At 35.5% G+C, this 15479-nt stretch overlaps 1 protein-coding gene across 1 annotated transcript in view; it reads right to left on the minus strand.

Annotated features, from left to right (window-relative positions):
• The window catches only part of LOC125257619 (coiled-coil domain-containing protein 178), a 38946-nt gene that overhangs the window by 13911 nt on the left and 9556 nt on the right, over positions 1–15479 (minus strand). Inside the window, exons 12-18 of the mRNA XM_048174128.1 lie at positions 12307–12490; positions 11284–11346; positions 10955–11116; positions 10632–10745; positions 10329–10474; positions 10075–10234; positions 3149–3298 (exon numbers count right to left, since the gene is read on the minus strand). Of these exons, the coding sequence (XP_048030085.1) occupies positions 3149–3298; positions 10075–10234; positions 10329–10474; positions 10632–10745; positions 10955–11116; positions 11284–11346; positions 12307–12490 (979 nt within the window). The remainder of the gene's footprint in view (positions 1–3148; positions 3299–10074; positions 10235–10328; positions 10475–10631; positions 10746–10954; positions 11117–11283; positions 11347–12306; positions 12491–15479) is intronic.

Raw genomic sequence — 15479 nt, forward strand, 5'->3', positions numbered from 1 at the left:
GAGAGACACAAAGCTTTAAAGCTGAAGTGTGCGATTATTTTTTTGTTTAAATACTTTCTCCTATCATACAGTAGCTTAATATGTGGAGATATCAACAAGTAAGACATCTGAAGGTTAATTATCACAAAATGTGTAATTACTGTGGTGCATTTGGTGGTTTAGTTTGTGAACAAATGTGTGTTTCGAACAAACCTTTTAGGTGAACGAATTATTCCACCAAACAAACCTCAGCTCACTGAGATTTGATTTGAGTCTAAACGAGACTTGGAGAAGAACTGAATGAACTGAACAAACAAGGCATCTCATTCATGAACGAACTCATTCTTGATGTAAAATGACATAAAGAGGTTATTAAAACTCAATTTATTTTTGGCTACTTTTTTATGGCTTCATAACTCAAAAGCCCCTTTCACACAGAGGTTCAGGAAAATACGCGGATAATGTGTCCCGGGATTTGTCCCGGTGTTGTGCCGAATTTAGACCCCCTGCCAGATTACTACCCCCTAGTATTGGTAGGTTTAGGAGTAGATGTGGGGGAGGAGTTAAGATTAGGGGTGGGGTTAAGATTAGGCAATCAGGTAGCGACTTCAACGATGGGGGTAATGACTTGGCAGCAAGGTTATTATAGTTTTGCTTTTTTTAAATTAGTTTTTATTTTAATATCGTTTTCAATTTTGCTTTAAATTTAAGTTTAGTTTTAGTTAGTTTCATGAATGGTTTTGTTAGTTTTAGTTTGGTTTTTATTTTGCAAACACATTTCTATTTAGTTTTTATTTTATTTAGTTTCAGTTATAGTTTTAGTTTTATTATTTAGCAATTTAGCAGCTAACAGAACACTTCCAGTGTCGACCAAAGAAAGCAAAGCAAGACATTTATTTTCAGCAACATGTAATGTTTGCACAGCTTACAGTTAACTCTTGATAAAAATAACAAGGGCTTGAGATGCAAAAAAAAAAAAAAATGCACCTTAAATTTACATAATACATGAACATGCATATGAACAAACATACATATTAAAGATTAAATCTTTTTGAGTTTGTGTGTATGTGTTGAATAACACATAATCTTAAAGGTTTCAAATGTGCATGTGTGTAGGCTCGTTGACTTTATCATTACCGATGGTAGTCTTCCTTTCCGAATCTTTCGCCATGAAGGATTTGTAGTCTTCACGAAGGTTGGTTTGCAAATGTACTTTAAGGTTTGTGGGATTTTTTCCCCTTAATTTCAACACCACAAAGTGTATTATTCAGCGTGACAATGCATTTGCTTTTTCCTGTTTCGGAATTAAATTTGAAATAGCCCCAAACAGGGCTCTGTCGTTTCCTACCCCCTGCCATCATTCATGTCAGTCGTATTTATCAGTTCACTGATGTTGCTATCAGCCTCAGCTAACCTCACATGCATAAAGCGCCATCTACAGGTAAATGTATTATACAGCCTGTTTGATTTTAAACTAAACCACGTCAGATTTTCCGTCACGGGATGAGAGCTTATTAATTACGAAAACGAATACTTATTTTTGATAATTATTATTTTATTTCAGTTAGTTTTTCAATAACTGTTGCTAGTTTCGTTTAGTTTTAGTTTTTCATTTATTATGAATTTTACATTTTATTTCAGTTCAGAGTTTTAGTCTTAGTTTCAGTTTTCATTTACGAAAATAACCTTGCTTGGCAGGGGGTCGAAATTCGGCACAACACCGGGATCATTTGATTTTGGTTAATTCACACTGCCACTGAATTTCCGGAATCTGTGCGCACATTCACACATATCCCGTAAAGACACGTGATATCGATGTGAAGTAATGTCTCTGCAGCTTCTTAAGTTTGCTTACGATCTGCGATTTCTCTCTTGACAAATTAATTCTTTTTATTTCTTATTTCTTATCATAAACTAGCACATCACATACCGATTCACTGAGCTGGCGAACAATCTCAGCGTCAGCGTCAGCGTCATCACTACGACACACACCTTACGGCACTGATTACGGCTTTTGTTCACACAGGGTGCGTTCCAGGACTGATTCCGCCAATGTTACTGGTTCCCCATCCTGGGATCGATGCCAGAATCAATCCCGGAACGTGTTTGTATTCACACAGAAGGCACTCTGGCAATTTTATGGCAATTTTCCGGGATCATCGTGCTGTGTGAAGGGGGCTAAAGGTTATTAAGCTTTATATATTAAAAAATTACATTTTCATTATTATCAATTTATTATAATTTCTCTTTCTAGAGACACTTAGTAGCTTTTCCAAAAGCTTTGTAAATATATTTTGGTCATGGGGGATTAAGGAATCAGATCAGTACAATGGCAACTACACTATAATGATGTAACCTACAGAAAGAGTGACTGAACAAATCAGTAAATGAACAAATATTTCTGGTGAACAGATTAAAGGTAATCTGTTACAGGGATTAATCAAAAATTACCACCACTAACTGCTCTGTTTAAGCATATAAACTACACGTTTGTTCAACCAATGGTAGATGAAGCGAGCTTTGAGGAAACCTGTTTGAAAACAGTAATTATTTTTCCTTTATGCAACGCTAGCGTAGAAATGACACACTTCAGCTATAACCTCTTACTGTAAACCTCTTTACATTGACAAGTGTTTGTTGTTATACACCAATATACACAGCCATATAGTGTTTGGGAATGACTAATGCACTGCACTCTATAGGTACACACTGCACTTACACAGTACAGCTTTGATGAATACCAGCAAAACCACCCATCCTTTAGTGATGGACGTACGTGTCATATTAGCATTTTCCCAAACGTTGCGAGATGCCGGTTCCTGAGAGCGTTTGCATCTGCTACGCGCCTGTTTCCTCTCGCTGCCATGTGAGATGGAATAAACACACATGCACGCCAGAGCAACGCTGTCATGAAGCTTATCTCATCGTGATTAGATTACTGCAGTGGCCTCCTAGCTGACTGCCCAACTAAAACCAACCACCTATGACAGGCTGTGTGGAGCACGCCTGCGCACGCTAGTCCGCGCAAACCTCTCTCTCATCACTATTTTGCATGCCTGCTGTCTATCTCTGATGACAAAGATAGACAACCACATCATTCATACATGCAGAAAATAGCCTTGCTGTAGACATGCATACGGAGGAAGCCACAGAGAAAGAAATGTGTTACCTGCTTGTGATCTTGGACGAAGGCCTCTGCTCTGTTTCTTTTGTCAAAAACACAAACGGCTTCTTGTCTGGCAATCATTAGAGCTCTCTGCAGTTCTCGGTACTCTTGTGATAACTTCAGATTGTCTTTTAGCGCTTTCTGTAGAATAACCTGGAACAGATGTGCACAGGATGTTCTCCGTCAGCTGTTATAATGAAAGGACACCATGGAAAACTAGGACAAATAATATTTAAAGGAATACTTCACTCAAAAATTAAATGTCATTTACACACATTTGTGTCATCCCAAACCTGTATGGCTTTCAAACATTTAGATTCTGAAAATGCACTTTTCCATGCAATTACAACGAATGGACCGAAGCTTCGTTAAAGGACGCAAAAGCTGATTAAATTACTTATACATTATATTTCAAGTGTTCTGAAGCCACACGATAGCTTTTTGTGTGAGGAACAGACTGAAATTTAAGTTATTCACTGATAATCTTGCCCTCCAGTGGGCTGTTAACCTCTCTGACCGGATCATTGAGTCAGTGAGTTGAACTCGAGAGCCAGATTAGTCCGATTCATGAACAAATCATTCAGTTTTGTGAACTGGATCAACTGATTCATTAAAAACAGCTGATTCAAAAGAATGATTAGTCCATGACTAGACACTGCAACTTCTATCATAAACTTGTATGAATATACCATGGACACTTACATTTTGTTTTGCTTCTCATACAATTTTGTCATATGATTTCAGAGTCGTATGGACCATTTTTCACTGTAAAAAACTATTTTTCGAAGTTGTAAATGAAAATAAATATTATTCGAGTATGTTTTACAAGAAACTATTCATTCTACTTATATTTTTCATTTTTAATTCAATGTGGTACTTGATGTTATTTTATAATTAATTGTGAAATTTAATAGAAATTTCAGAGGGAAAATTGTTTCTATACCATTGTGTACATTTATGCTGCTCGTGCATCCTTTTTGAAGCTTAAGAGTTAATTATGTTTAAAAGTGAATGGAAAACAGTCTTCAAAATTTCTCCTTCTGTGCTCTATGGAAAAAGTAAAGTCGACATGTCGAATTTTCAATTTAGGTGAGCTATTCATTTAAAATGAAGGTAAAAAGTACAGCAACTGAAAGAAATTAAAGGTAGGGTAGGCAATTTTTTTATAAACACTTTTTTGTTATTACTGGTTGAAACATCCTGATAGCAATATAGGTGGTCTAAATACATTTTTAAAAAGTACATATCTCTTCTGTGGAACTCTCAGGACCAAAAAATGGCCAGTATTTGCATTCGTAGCACTGAAAACGTATAACACGTGATTTTTCACATCCCCACGACATTTATACCATATGGTAGAACTCCTCATTCTGAGCAACTTTGCCTCTAGGACCACCGCTGTCAATTGAATCGTTCATTAAATATTAGAGATTTTCGAAAAAACCTACTTTTGGAAATTAGTCCTAGGCTTTTGGCTCTACCTCTATAAATTGTGAAAAAGCTTTGAAACAGATATTTCCTTAGTAAATTGCCTGTTTTGGCTGCAAACAATCTTTTCTATCTATGATCAAGACGGTTACAGGCTTGCTAAATAAAACATAATACACATGTGCCTAATGGCCTTTGAACCCTGTTAATTGCTGCTTATTGCATTTTATCTAAAGTAGTAGTCATTTTATCAGTGTGTGCAATACCTGGGAATTTAAGCCCACAACCTTGCACTTTCATTTCACAAAAATACGTTTGTTAGATGTAAAATGAAAAAAATACATATAAGCTACTGTTCAAAATGAAATGCATGTAATGTAGTGTCCAAATATTTTTGGGGCAACTGTGTCTACAGCATTTGCGCGCTTGTTTGCATTTCGTTTGTTTTACACCAAAATGGTGAAACCAAACCTATTTGAATAAAGTAACTCAAGTAATCATACAGCACTTGAGGAAGAATGTAAACAAATTACAATAAATAACTGTCTGATTTGCCCGTCTCCACATTCTCCACAACCCTGTGTCAGCATCGGACACATGGAAAAAGGAGAGAGAGCTATGGAAAGAAAGATGAAGAGAGAAAGAGAAGAACATTTTCTGCTCTACCTGGGAATAAGGAATAATGAAGTGTGTCTGGGCAGTAAAACGACCCAGCGCTAAACTGATGAGTTTAACCCAGCACAGAGAGTGGCAGTAAACATGACAAATGCCGGCTATTGATTTAAAGCTTAATTACTGCATGCAGTGCTGACAAAACCCGTCTGATGCACCTCTGAAATGTAAATGGGACAAATTACACTTCATTGGCCATAAGAAACTGATGGTGTCTGCACTTTGCATCCTACTGCTTTTCTACTCACTGAGCGTCTGACTTCATCAAGTAAACAAGCTACATGAGAATATGATGAGGGGAGGGGAAAAAACCCAATTCAGCTAGTGAGGAAGTCACAGTGGAGTGTGTCCATAAGTGCAAGTTACATTTGCCACATCTCTACTCATCGTGTAAGGAAATGCACAACTGTTTATACGGTTACCATTGTGAAGGAGGTCAACGCAAAAAAAGGAGTTACTTGCATTATTCGTTCATGGTCTTACTGAGCTCAGTTAATTGGTGCTAGTTTTTCCAAAGAAAATAATGTCCACTGTATATAATAAGACACCGCCTTTTCTCAATATGCTGCTTCACAATGGAAGTAAAATGGCTTGTAAACACATTTGTAAATGTAAATTTGACATTGACCTTAATGGAGCCAGCAAAGGAAAGGTCATGACATTGATTCCCAGGGAACGGACGCATCTGTTGCTTTGGATAAAAGTATCTGCCAAGTGCATTTTAAATGGAAAATTGGTTTTAGTGAAATGATATATGTTATTAAAAAGAGCAACAATTGTTGGAGCCATGGCCTGGTTGTTAGCACATGCATATATATATATATGTGTGTGTGTGTGTGTGTGTGTGTATGTATATAATGACTCTAGAATACTGAATACTGTTCAAAACATCACCACTACTAAAAATCGTTTCTGTCAAAACTACACAAGATAATACGTTTTTCAGAAAATGTCACAAACCATGTTTATTTTTCTTAATCCATTGCCAAATTGTTCTTTTCTTTTTTTTTTTATGAAAATATTTTAAATTTATTTTTGTTTTAAAGGGATAGTTCACCCAAAAATGAAAATTTGATGTTTATCTGCTTACCCCCAGAGCATACAAGATGTAGGTGTCTTTGTTTCTTCAGTAGAACACAATTGATGATTTTTAACTCCAACCGCTGCCGTCTGTCAGTGGTATAATGCAAGTCAGCGGGAACTTGGACTATAAGAGTAAATAAAACACGACAGACAAATCCAAATTAAACCCTGTGGCTCGTGATGACACATTGATGTCCTAAGACACGAAACGATCAGTTTGTGCGAGAAACCGAACAGTATTTATATCATTTTTTTACCTCTAATACATCTGATCGTGCTCTGACAACGGCAGTGATGTCTCGCTCTCATTGAAGTATATGCGCGAGACATCACTGCCGCTGTCAGAGCGCGATCAGACCTCACGAATCGAGTGATGAATGCAGTTGTACATAGTGGTGTATTAGAGGTAAAAAAATGATATAAATACTGTTCGGTTTCTCGCACAAACTGATCGTTTCGTGTCTTAGGACATCAATGTGTCATCACGAGCCACAGGGTTTAATTTGGATTTGTCTGTCGTGTTTTATTTACTCTTATAGTCCAAGTTCCCGCTGACTTGCATTATACCACTGACAGACGGCAGCGGTTGGAGTTAAAAATCATCAATTGTGTTCTACTGAAGAAACAAAGTCACCTACATCTTGGATGTGCTGGGGGTAAGCAGATAAACATCAAATTTTTCATTTTTGGGTGAACTATCCCTTTAAGCATAAAACGTACTAAATTTGCTTTAAATGGAAGCCATTTTCTATTTCAGAGAAAAAAAATAAAATAATAGTCAAATTGTGAAATATAGTGCAACTATGGGAAATAAAGTCGGGATTAGAAGAAATAAAGTACAAAATCACTATTGTGACATGAAGTTTCATTTGTGAGATCACAATTTTAAGATAAAAAGTCTGAACTGTTAGATATGAAATTGCAAACTAACCCTTATTAAGACATAAAGCCATTTAAAAAAAAGTCACATGTAGGGTTTTATTTTTCATACTCGCTTCCATTTTGTCATGATGATGGAAAAAGTCAAGAAAAATAATTCTGCGTACACTATAAAAACAAACTGCCTCTTTCTAATAAAAGTGTCCCTCTCGTGTAAAACACATGACGTCGGTCGTCATCCAGTGTTGTGCGTCACTATCCATATTTCCTGTCTTCATAAACATCTCATGACTGTGACGTCCCAACAATGCGCCTCAGGTCAACCGAAGGCGTTCTGACACAGCCTCTCATTGTTGGAAGTTTAAAAGTCAAAACGTTTCTGTTGGGCGATGAATCTTTGTGCCGCTTTATTGTTTCCTGTGAGAAGTCTAAAGAGACTCTCTGCTCTGCTGCCCTGCAGCAAGTTAATGGCAGACTGGCTCTATGAGGGAGGACTTTTAATTCGGCTCCTGTCTCGCACCAACAACTTGTTTGGAGTTTGCTGCTTCTGCGCGCATGGCGGATTAAGCCCCATTGCCTTTTCTTGTTTTGAACTAATGCATTCTTGATCACCGTTTAATGAAACTATATACCACATGGCGATTTCACATTAGATAAGCCATGTGAGACTTTCATCAGGCGCCGGGCTCTGACTGAGGCCATAATCCCGAAACTCAACTCCCCCAATAAATAGCTTTTCCCTCCGAAAATGAAGTGATAATACGTGGTTTTCATGCAAAACATAACATATTATCTCTGACAGAAAATTATAAGAGCTTTCATCAAATTATTAGAGGAAATGTTAGTAGAGGTGTGATGCTGAGTGTTGGATATTCCAGAGCGAAGGTGCATTACCACACGCTAAACAAATCAGGTTAAAGACACTGAGATGGCCATTCAAATTGTGATTATCAGAAGACACAGAAACAGACAATATCAACATATTCACAGCGTTTTAAAACACAAACCCTTTTTCGTATGTACAACTTCAAGGACGTATAAATCTTTACGAATCCTCTGACACTGCGGAAACCTTTGTAAGGGTTTGTCACAAGTGATCGAGTTCAATACTTGGACACAGTCCCACATTTGGTCCAAGAAAGACATTTTAAAGGATTAGTTCACTTCACAATTAAAATTCCCTGATAATTTACTCACCCCCATGTCATCCAAGATGTTCATGTCTTTCTTTCTTCAGTCGAAAAGAAATGAAGGTTTTTGATGAAAACATTCCAGGATTTTTCTCCATATAGTGGACTTCACTGGGGTTCAAAGGGTTGAAGGTCCAAATGTCAGTTTCAGTGCAGCTTCAAAGAGCTCTACACGATCCCAGACGAGGAATAAGGGTCTTGTCTAGCAAAACGATCGGCCATTTTCTTAAAAAATTTAACTTTTTAACCATAAATGCTTGTCTCGCACTGCTCTGCGATGCACCATGCATTACGTAATCACGTTGGAAAGGTCACACGTGACATAGGCAGAAGTACTGAGCAAACGTTTACAAAGCGAAGACTAAGTCAACAGCCTTTACAATAAAAAAGGTAAAACAACAATTACGGATGATTTTGACGTTGGAGGAGAAAACGTTTTTCGCCCTAGCGCGGTACTTCCATCTACGTCACGTGTGACCTTTTCAGCATGATTACGTAATGGGTGGCACATCGCAGAGCAGTGCAAGATGAGCATTTGTAGTTATAAAGTATATACTTTTTTTTTTTTTTAAAGAAAATGACTGATCGTTTCACTAGATAAGACCCTTATTCCTCATCTGGGATCATGTAGAGCTCTTTGAAGCTGAACTGAAATTGCAATTTTGAACTTCAACCCGTTGAACCCCAGTGAAGTCCACTATATGGAGAAAAATCCTGGAATGTTTTCCTCAAAAACCTTCATTTCTTTTCGACTGAAGAAAGAAAGACATAAACATCTTAGATGGCATGGGGGTGAGTAAATTATCAGGACATTTTAATTCTGAAGTGAACTAAACCTTTAATTGCAAACTTTTTTATAAATGAAATCCAGATGGGACTAGTGAAAGTAAATTCATTTGTACTCTTTATATGGACAAATTTAATTATATTTAAAGCTAAAATAGCATAAAATATAAGAGAAACTCCATCAATGATACTGTGTAAACATTAACATTTGACTTATGTTTCTCTTATAACCAGTCTAATCTCACAAAATATTATAATGTCAAAATAAATGTAATGGTGTAAAATCTCATCTATTTAAAAATCAGCCTATGAATAGCATGACTTCAATAGTCTCTTAAAGGATTTGTAAACATTTCTATGTCTCTAAAGTTGTTCATATATAAAACAGCTTACATTTTTGATGCTATTAATACACTAATGTTGTACAGTTTTCTAAACCAATGAAAACATTTGTGTACTAACCTAGAACCAATTTTATGTACTGTACGTGTACCTGCAACACAACCAGCTAAAAGCAGATAATAATGGACAAAAGGGTTTTCTGTTACATTTGTTTTGTTGTCAATGTCTTCATTGACATTTGGAACGTATCTGGCATCACTGGGTATTCCATAAAAATATACGCAGTGCATCATCATACAAAGGAAATCTAAATATTTATAAAGGTAATTTCAGCCTGAATGGTGATTGGAGCACATCAAATCCCCTAACCAATCAAATGCACTCATGCTCGTTCAGCTTCAGCTGATCTGTTTTCTGATATGTAAAGACAACATTTGTTAACCTGGATTATAGCAAGTATTTAAATAGCAAAGCTGATCTAGGCCTTATAGGAAACCCTGACAAAATAATCTTGACATAAATGTAAATATGAAAGAAAGGGTTCTTAACCTCTGTGTCCTTCATGACTGCCTGGCGTTGAGTGAACAGCGCTGAATGAATCTGTGCGTGTTGAGACTTCCTCTGTTCACAGGAAGCTATATCCCTTTGCACGTTACCCATCACTATCGTGGCTGTCCCATGTTTGAATGCCAAAGTGTTTGACAAACACCTGAAACAAACAACAAATCAATTCTAATGTATAGAAATTTGTGTATATATGTACAGATGCGCACACACACAAAAATATATTCTGTATTGCTTACTGTAGCTCCTCTATAACGTCTGGCATAGTGCTGACGGTTTGCTCCATCATGTCTGATTCTTGCTTTAACTCCTCAGACTTCAGGTCGAGCTCCTTGATCTGATTTGAAATCTCCTCGTACCTCAATAAAACTACACTTAGTCTTTCCTAACAGCAAATAAATAAACATACCATCATTAAATGAATAAATATGGAGTTAAGTAAGCTTTTTAAGTACAAATCCGCAATATTGTTGGATATGTAATGTATTTATCACATAAACATCTCATATTGTAATATAAATCAAGCATAATTTTATTTTCACCTTCACAGAATTCAAACATTCCTGATGGTGTTTCTTGTTTTCTTCAAAATCATCAGAGAGGCTTCTGTGTGCAGTTTGTAGATCATTTATTTTTGCTTTTAACTTTTCAATTGTCTGAAAAAATAATAAAGAATTAATATATAAAGAGAAAATACATCCTTATGCATCTGGAAACTTTGTTCATGTTTACGTAACTTACCTAACTAACCTAACTTTCACAGTAAATTTCCACTTACTTTGTAATTGGCCAAAATTTGAAATTGAAATAAGCCAATATTTGATAGACGATCCAGTGACATTTATTCTATGCTGCTCAGATTTACCTCAGATTTCTCCGTATATGTCTGTCTCATTTGCTCCACCTCTGTCTCCAGCTGAGAGGTTGTAGAGAAAGCACCTTCATACTTTTTCTGTAGTTCACCTTTCACCCTCTCACAGTCTGTTTTTTCACGATTATATTCATCTGTCTCCACATCCAAATTACCCTGAACGTAAAACATGTAATCAATTGCAATATGTCAATACCAAACATTAACAGATACATAAAATGTACACACAAACTAGTGCAACCCTGATACTGTATCATGAATTATTAATTTATGTAATAATTAAAAGATGTATTAATGTATTCTTTAGGCAAGTCAGGTTTTACCTCGAGAATATCTAATGTTGTCATTTCAGTCATTACCAGGGTCTTCAAATTGTCTACCTGTTTCTGCCCCCCAAATATAAAAAAAAAAAAAAAACATCAGCTGATTATGAAGCAACACTTCAGCACAAACAAGACAAAAACAAAATCCAAAGACAGCTCATAAGTGACTACATACTCTTCACTATATTCTATATTATATATATATATATATATATATATATATATATATATATATATATATTAGCGCCGTCAAATCGATTATTTGCGATTAATCGCATCTAACGTGTGTGTCTGTGTACAAATACACATACATACATATGCATAAATATATTTGAGTGTACACGCACACACATGTATTATGTAAACAAACTTTTGTTAGATGCGATTAATCATGATTAATCGATTTGACAGCACTAATATATATGTATTATACACTATAATTCTCTATAAGCACAAAAGAATAAACGCTATAGCTGATGGAAAGACTTTCAGTAAGTAATAATTTATATTTTGGTCTGTTTCTTACATAAAGCTATCTTATGACTTCAGAAAGCTTGGAATATAGAGCATGTAAAAGTACTTTTATGGTGTTTTTATCTTTTTCGAAGCTTGACAAATGCCAAATTTACACCACAAAAGTGGCACATTTACTGTACATGTCTTTACACAGGCTGTTTAATGCTGCTTAGAGGTGGCATAAATGCATTTACACAGCAATATACTGGGCAAACACTGTATACTTTGATACTAGGGCCTGAGATGGGTGAGAGCAGGCATAATTTAGTCTAGCTTTTATGCATTTTTCATTTTTAGGATGCTCAGAGAAGCCTTCACTTAAGCCTTAAAAATAAGGCATCTACTTTTTTGATGGAAAAAAACATAACAGCATGCAGTTGTGGAGCGTTATGATGACAGAATTTGTATTTTTTGGATCCGGACCCTTTCTGAGAATGCTATTTGTTCATTCCGTAACCTCGCTAATGAACTCATCTTTAGATCTGCAGGGGGCAGGTGTCCTCTTACCCTGTTCCTCAGGTCCTCCAGAAAGGTTTGGCGCTCCAGCTGATCCAGCTTGGCTTTGGTGTCTGAATGCTCAGCGGACACCCGTTCGAGCTCGTCTTTGAGAGGTTTCCACTGCTTCTCACTCGCACTGATCTTGAGCAGGATGTGCTCATGATCCATCAGTAACTGTTTCACTGCCTGTTCGCTGGAACAACACAACCACAAACAACTTCATAAAACACAGTCTGTCCCATGAGATCCACAACATGATGTACAGAGAGCGTACCAACAGCAGCCCGCTCACAAAAAATGCTTGCACAGCATTCAGAAATGAAACTGCCATGAATGTGTGACATCCAACTGATTACACAAGATGTTCCAAATCAATGATTAATTACTGGAATAATTACAATATGACACAATGCTTTAACAACATCTAGAGTTTAGTTCATATCGCATTGTATTAACAACAAGCAGCCTGATTCATGCAACAACTCAAGTATTTACACAACATTTAAACATTTGGTTACACTTTATTTTAAGGTGTCTTTGTTACACTGTAATAATACATTTCAGTACTGACTAATATTAAGAAACTACATGTACTTACTATAGGGTTGGGATTAGTGTTTGATGTGGTTTAGGGTTAGTTGCATGTAATTATGCATAATTTATTATTACTATAGTAACTACATGTAACAGTGACACTAAAATAAAGTGTTACCAAACATTTATTTAATTTTCATATTTTCAAGACCTAATATCACATAAAAAATAATATTGATATAATGTAACTCTTTACTCATTGTGTTTATTTATATTTATGTTATGTTTTTATTGTCATTTCATCATCTTTATTTGAGTTTTTTTAATTGTTTTTATTATTTAACTTCAGTAGTTTTGCCTACCTTATTACAAATACAACAAAAATGCAACTGTAAACAACTTTACAACAGCTGAAAATGATGCTAAATGCAAATTATATATACATATATATATATTAATCGTGATTAATCGAATTGACAGCACTTATAAGTGCTGTCAATTCGATTAATCACGATTAATCACATCTAACATAAAAGTTTGTTTACATAATATGTGTGCATGTATATTATATGCACTATATATATATATATATATATATATATATATATATATATATATATATATATATATATATATATAGTGTATGTATATTATATGCACTATATATATATATATATATATATATATATATATATATACACACACACACACACACACACACACATTGTGTAAACACAAACTTTTATGTTAGATGCAATTAATTTGACAGTCTTTTTGGAACGCTAAATAATTTTGGCACTGCGTTGGGTTGGCGCTTGATGTCCAATGTAAAATCTCAATCCTGAAGCCAAACCGGTTGAGAATCATTGTGTTAGTTCATGCTGTTGTACTGCTTCACAGCATTTTAATTTTAGAAGCAACGCCACACACACCTACACATTTTTAATGAAGTGGAATTAGAGTTGTTGCATGATTTCATGACATGATCTGCGGAACACAGATTCTGTGTTGATAATTAAAGAATCCAACACTCACACAACAGACCAATGAACCACAAGACATTTCCAGCACATATCTCACAGTGTTGTCATCTTCAGCATGGAATGTAATGCTGATCCATAAGTTCATGTTGGGAAGAATTACTAGACCAGATTTTATTCCATATCATAGTTTCTCATGATGTGTTAGAGTTTGAACTAAACAGCAACACATGAACAAATCTGTTGGCTTGTGTGTGAAAACATATGGTCTTCATAGATCTTATGGAGGCAACGTCATTTGTCGTTGCCGTACCATGGACAATTTAGGGGAAGTAACAACAACGGATTGTTTTTCATTTGGATCGATTTCAGTTATTGCAGTTCTATGAAAACTCTAAAGCCAAATTGGGCTGAAAATGGACAAACTCAGGGGTTGGGTTAAATGTTTACCTCACTCAAAAAAATAACTTGTTGGTTTAACTTAATTCAATTATGACACCCATTTCCACACAGTTTAACTGATTTATTTGAACTTAAGCTAGGTTAATTGTACTGATGAGTAAAATTCATCATAATTGAATGAGATTACATCAGTTTCATTTGACATATTCTGTGAATGTTTCCTGAACATAATTCACTCTTGTTGATTCAACTAGTGCTATTGCAATTCAGACTGGTGCCCTTGTGCAGAGTTGCTCAAGTTTTCTGCGAAACATTTGTAGCATGCAAATAATGATCAGGTAAAGAACTTCTCATCACTGGCCTTAACAGAGTTAAAGCTTGTTGAGAATAACATAGATGTATTTCATGTAGCCACCCATAGCCTAACCACGAGGTCTACACTTCAGCATAATGGTAACCTCATAAAAATCGACATAACATAAACTCTTTTAAATGTCAAATATAACTGAACATCAAACTTTAAAAGGTATTTCCCTTTCCTAAAAAACCCATTAAACAGCACTTAATTTCAACATTTGCTGTCCCGATCTATCCCTACGCAAAGCATGCTGGGAACTAGAAATCCACTGCCCAGTTTCAATCAATGCAACATAAATGATTTGTGTAGTCCCAACACAAATGGTTTAGGTTAACCTAACATTTTGCAAATTTAATTTCATTTAACATAATACAATTGAGTGCAAATGCCAATTAAGTAAAAAACTAAAGATTTGTGTTGGTTCAGCTTATTTTATTTAAATAAATTGAGCAAGCAGCGATAATCATTTTTTTTTGATCCTGGGTAGTTTTATTTAACCCAACTATTGTTTAAAAATTACTATATTTACTTGCTTAAAATGAACCCAAAATACGTTGGAAATTATAAGGTGAACAATTATAAATGTTCACCTTGTGATTATTATTGTTGCCTCTAGAGTCTGATTTTTTATTTCCAACCTATTTTGGGTTCATTTTAAGCCAGCCATAGTCATTTTTTAAACAATAGTTGGGTTAAATAAAACTGCCCAGCATGTTGGGCAAACATTTAACCCAACCGCTGGGTTAAAACAACCCAATCGCTGAGTTTGTCCATTTTCAACCCAACGTGGCTTGTTTTTAACCCAGTATTTATTAGAGTGTAGGTTATTGTGCTTGACATTTCTGTGTGCGTGAACTGTATAGACTGTATGTTGAGTCTAAGACAATGTTGATAGCAGTTTACCAGAT

Source organism: Megalobrama amblycephala, linkage group LG22 (assembly GCF_018812025.1).
Source record: "Megalobrama amblycephala isolate DHTTF-2021 linkage group LG22, ASM1881202v1, whole genome shotgun sequence".
In the NCBI taxonomy this organism is placed as follows: Eukaryota; Metazoa; Chordata; class Actinopteri; order Cypriniformes; family Xenocyprididae; genus Megalobrama; species Megalobrama amblycephala.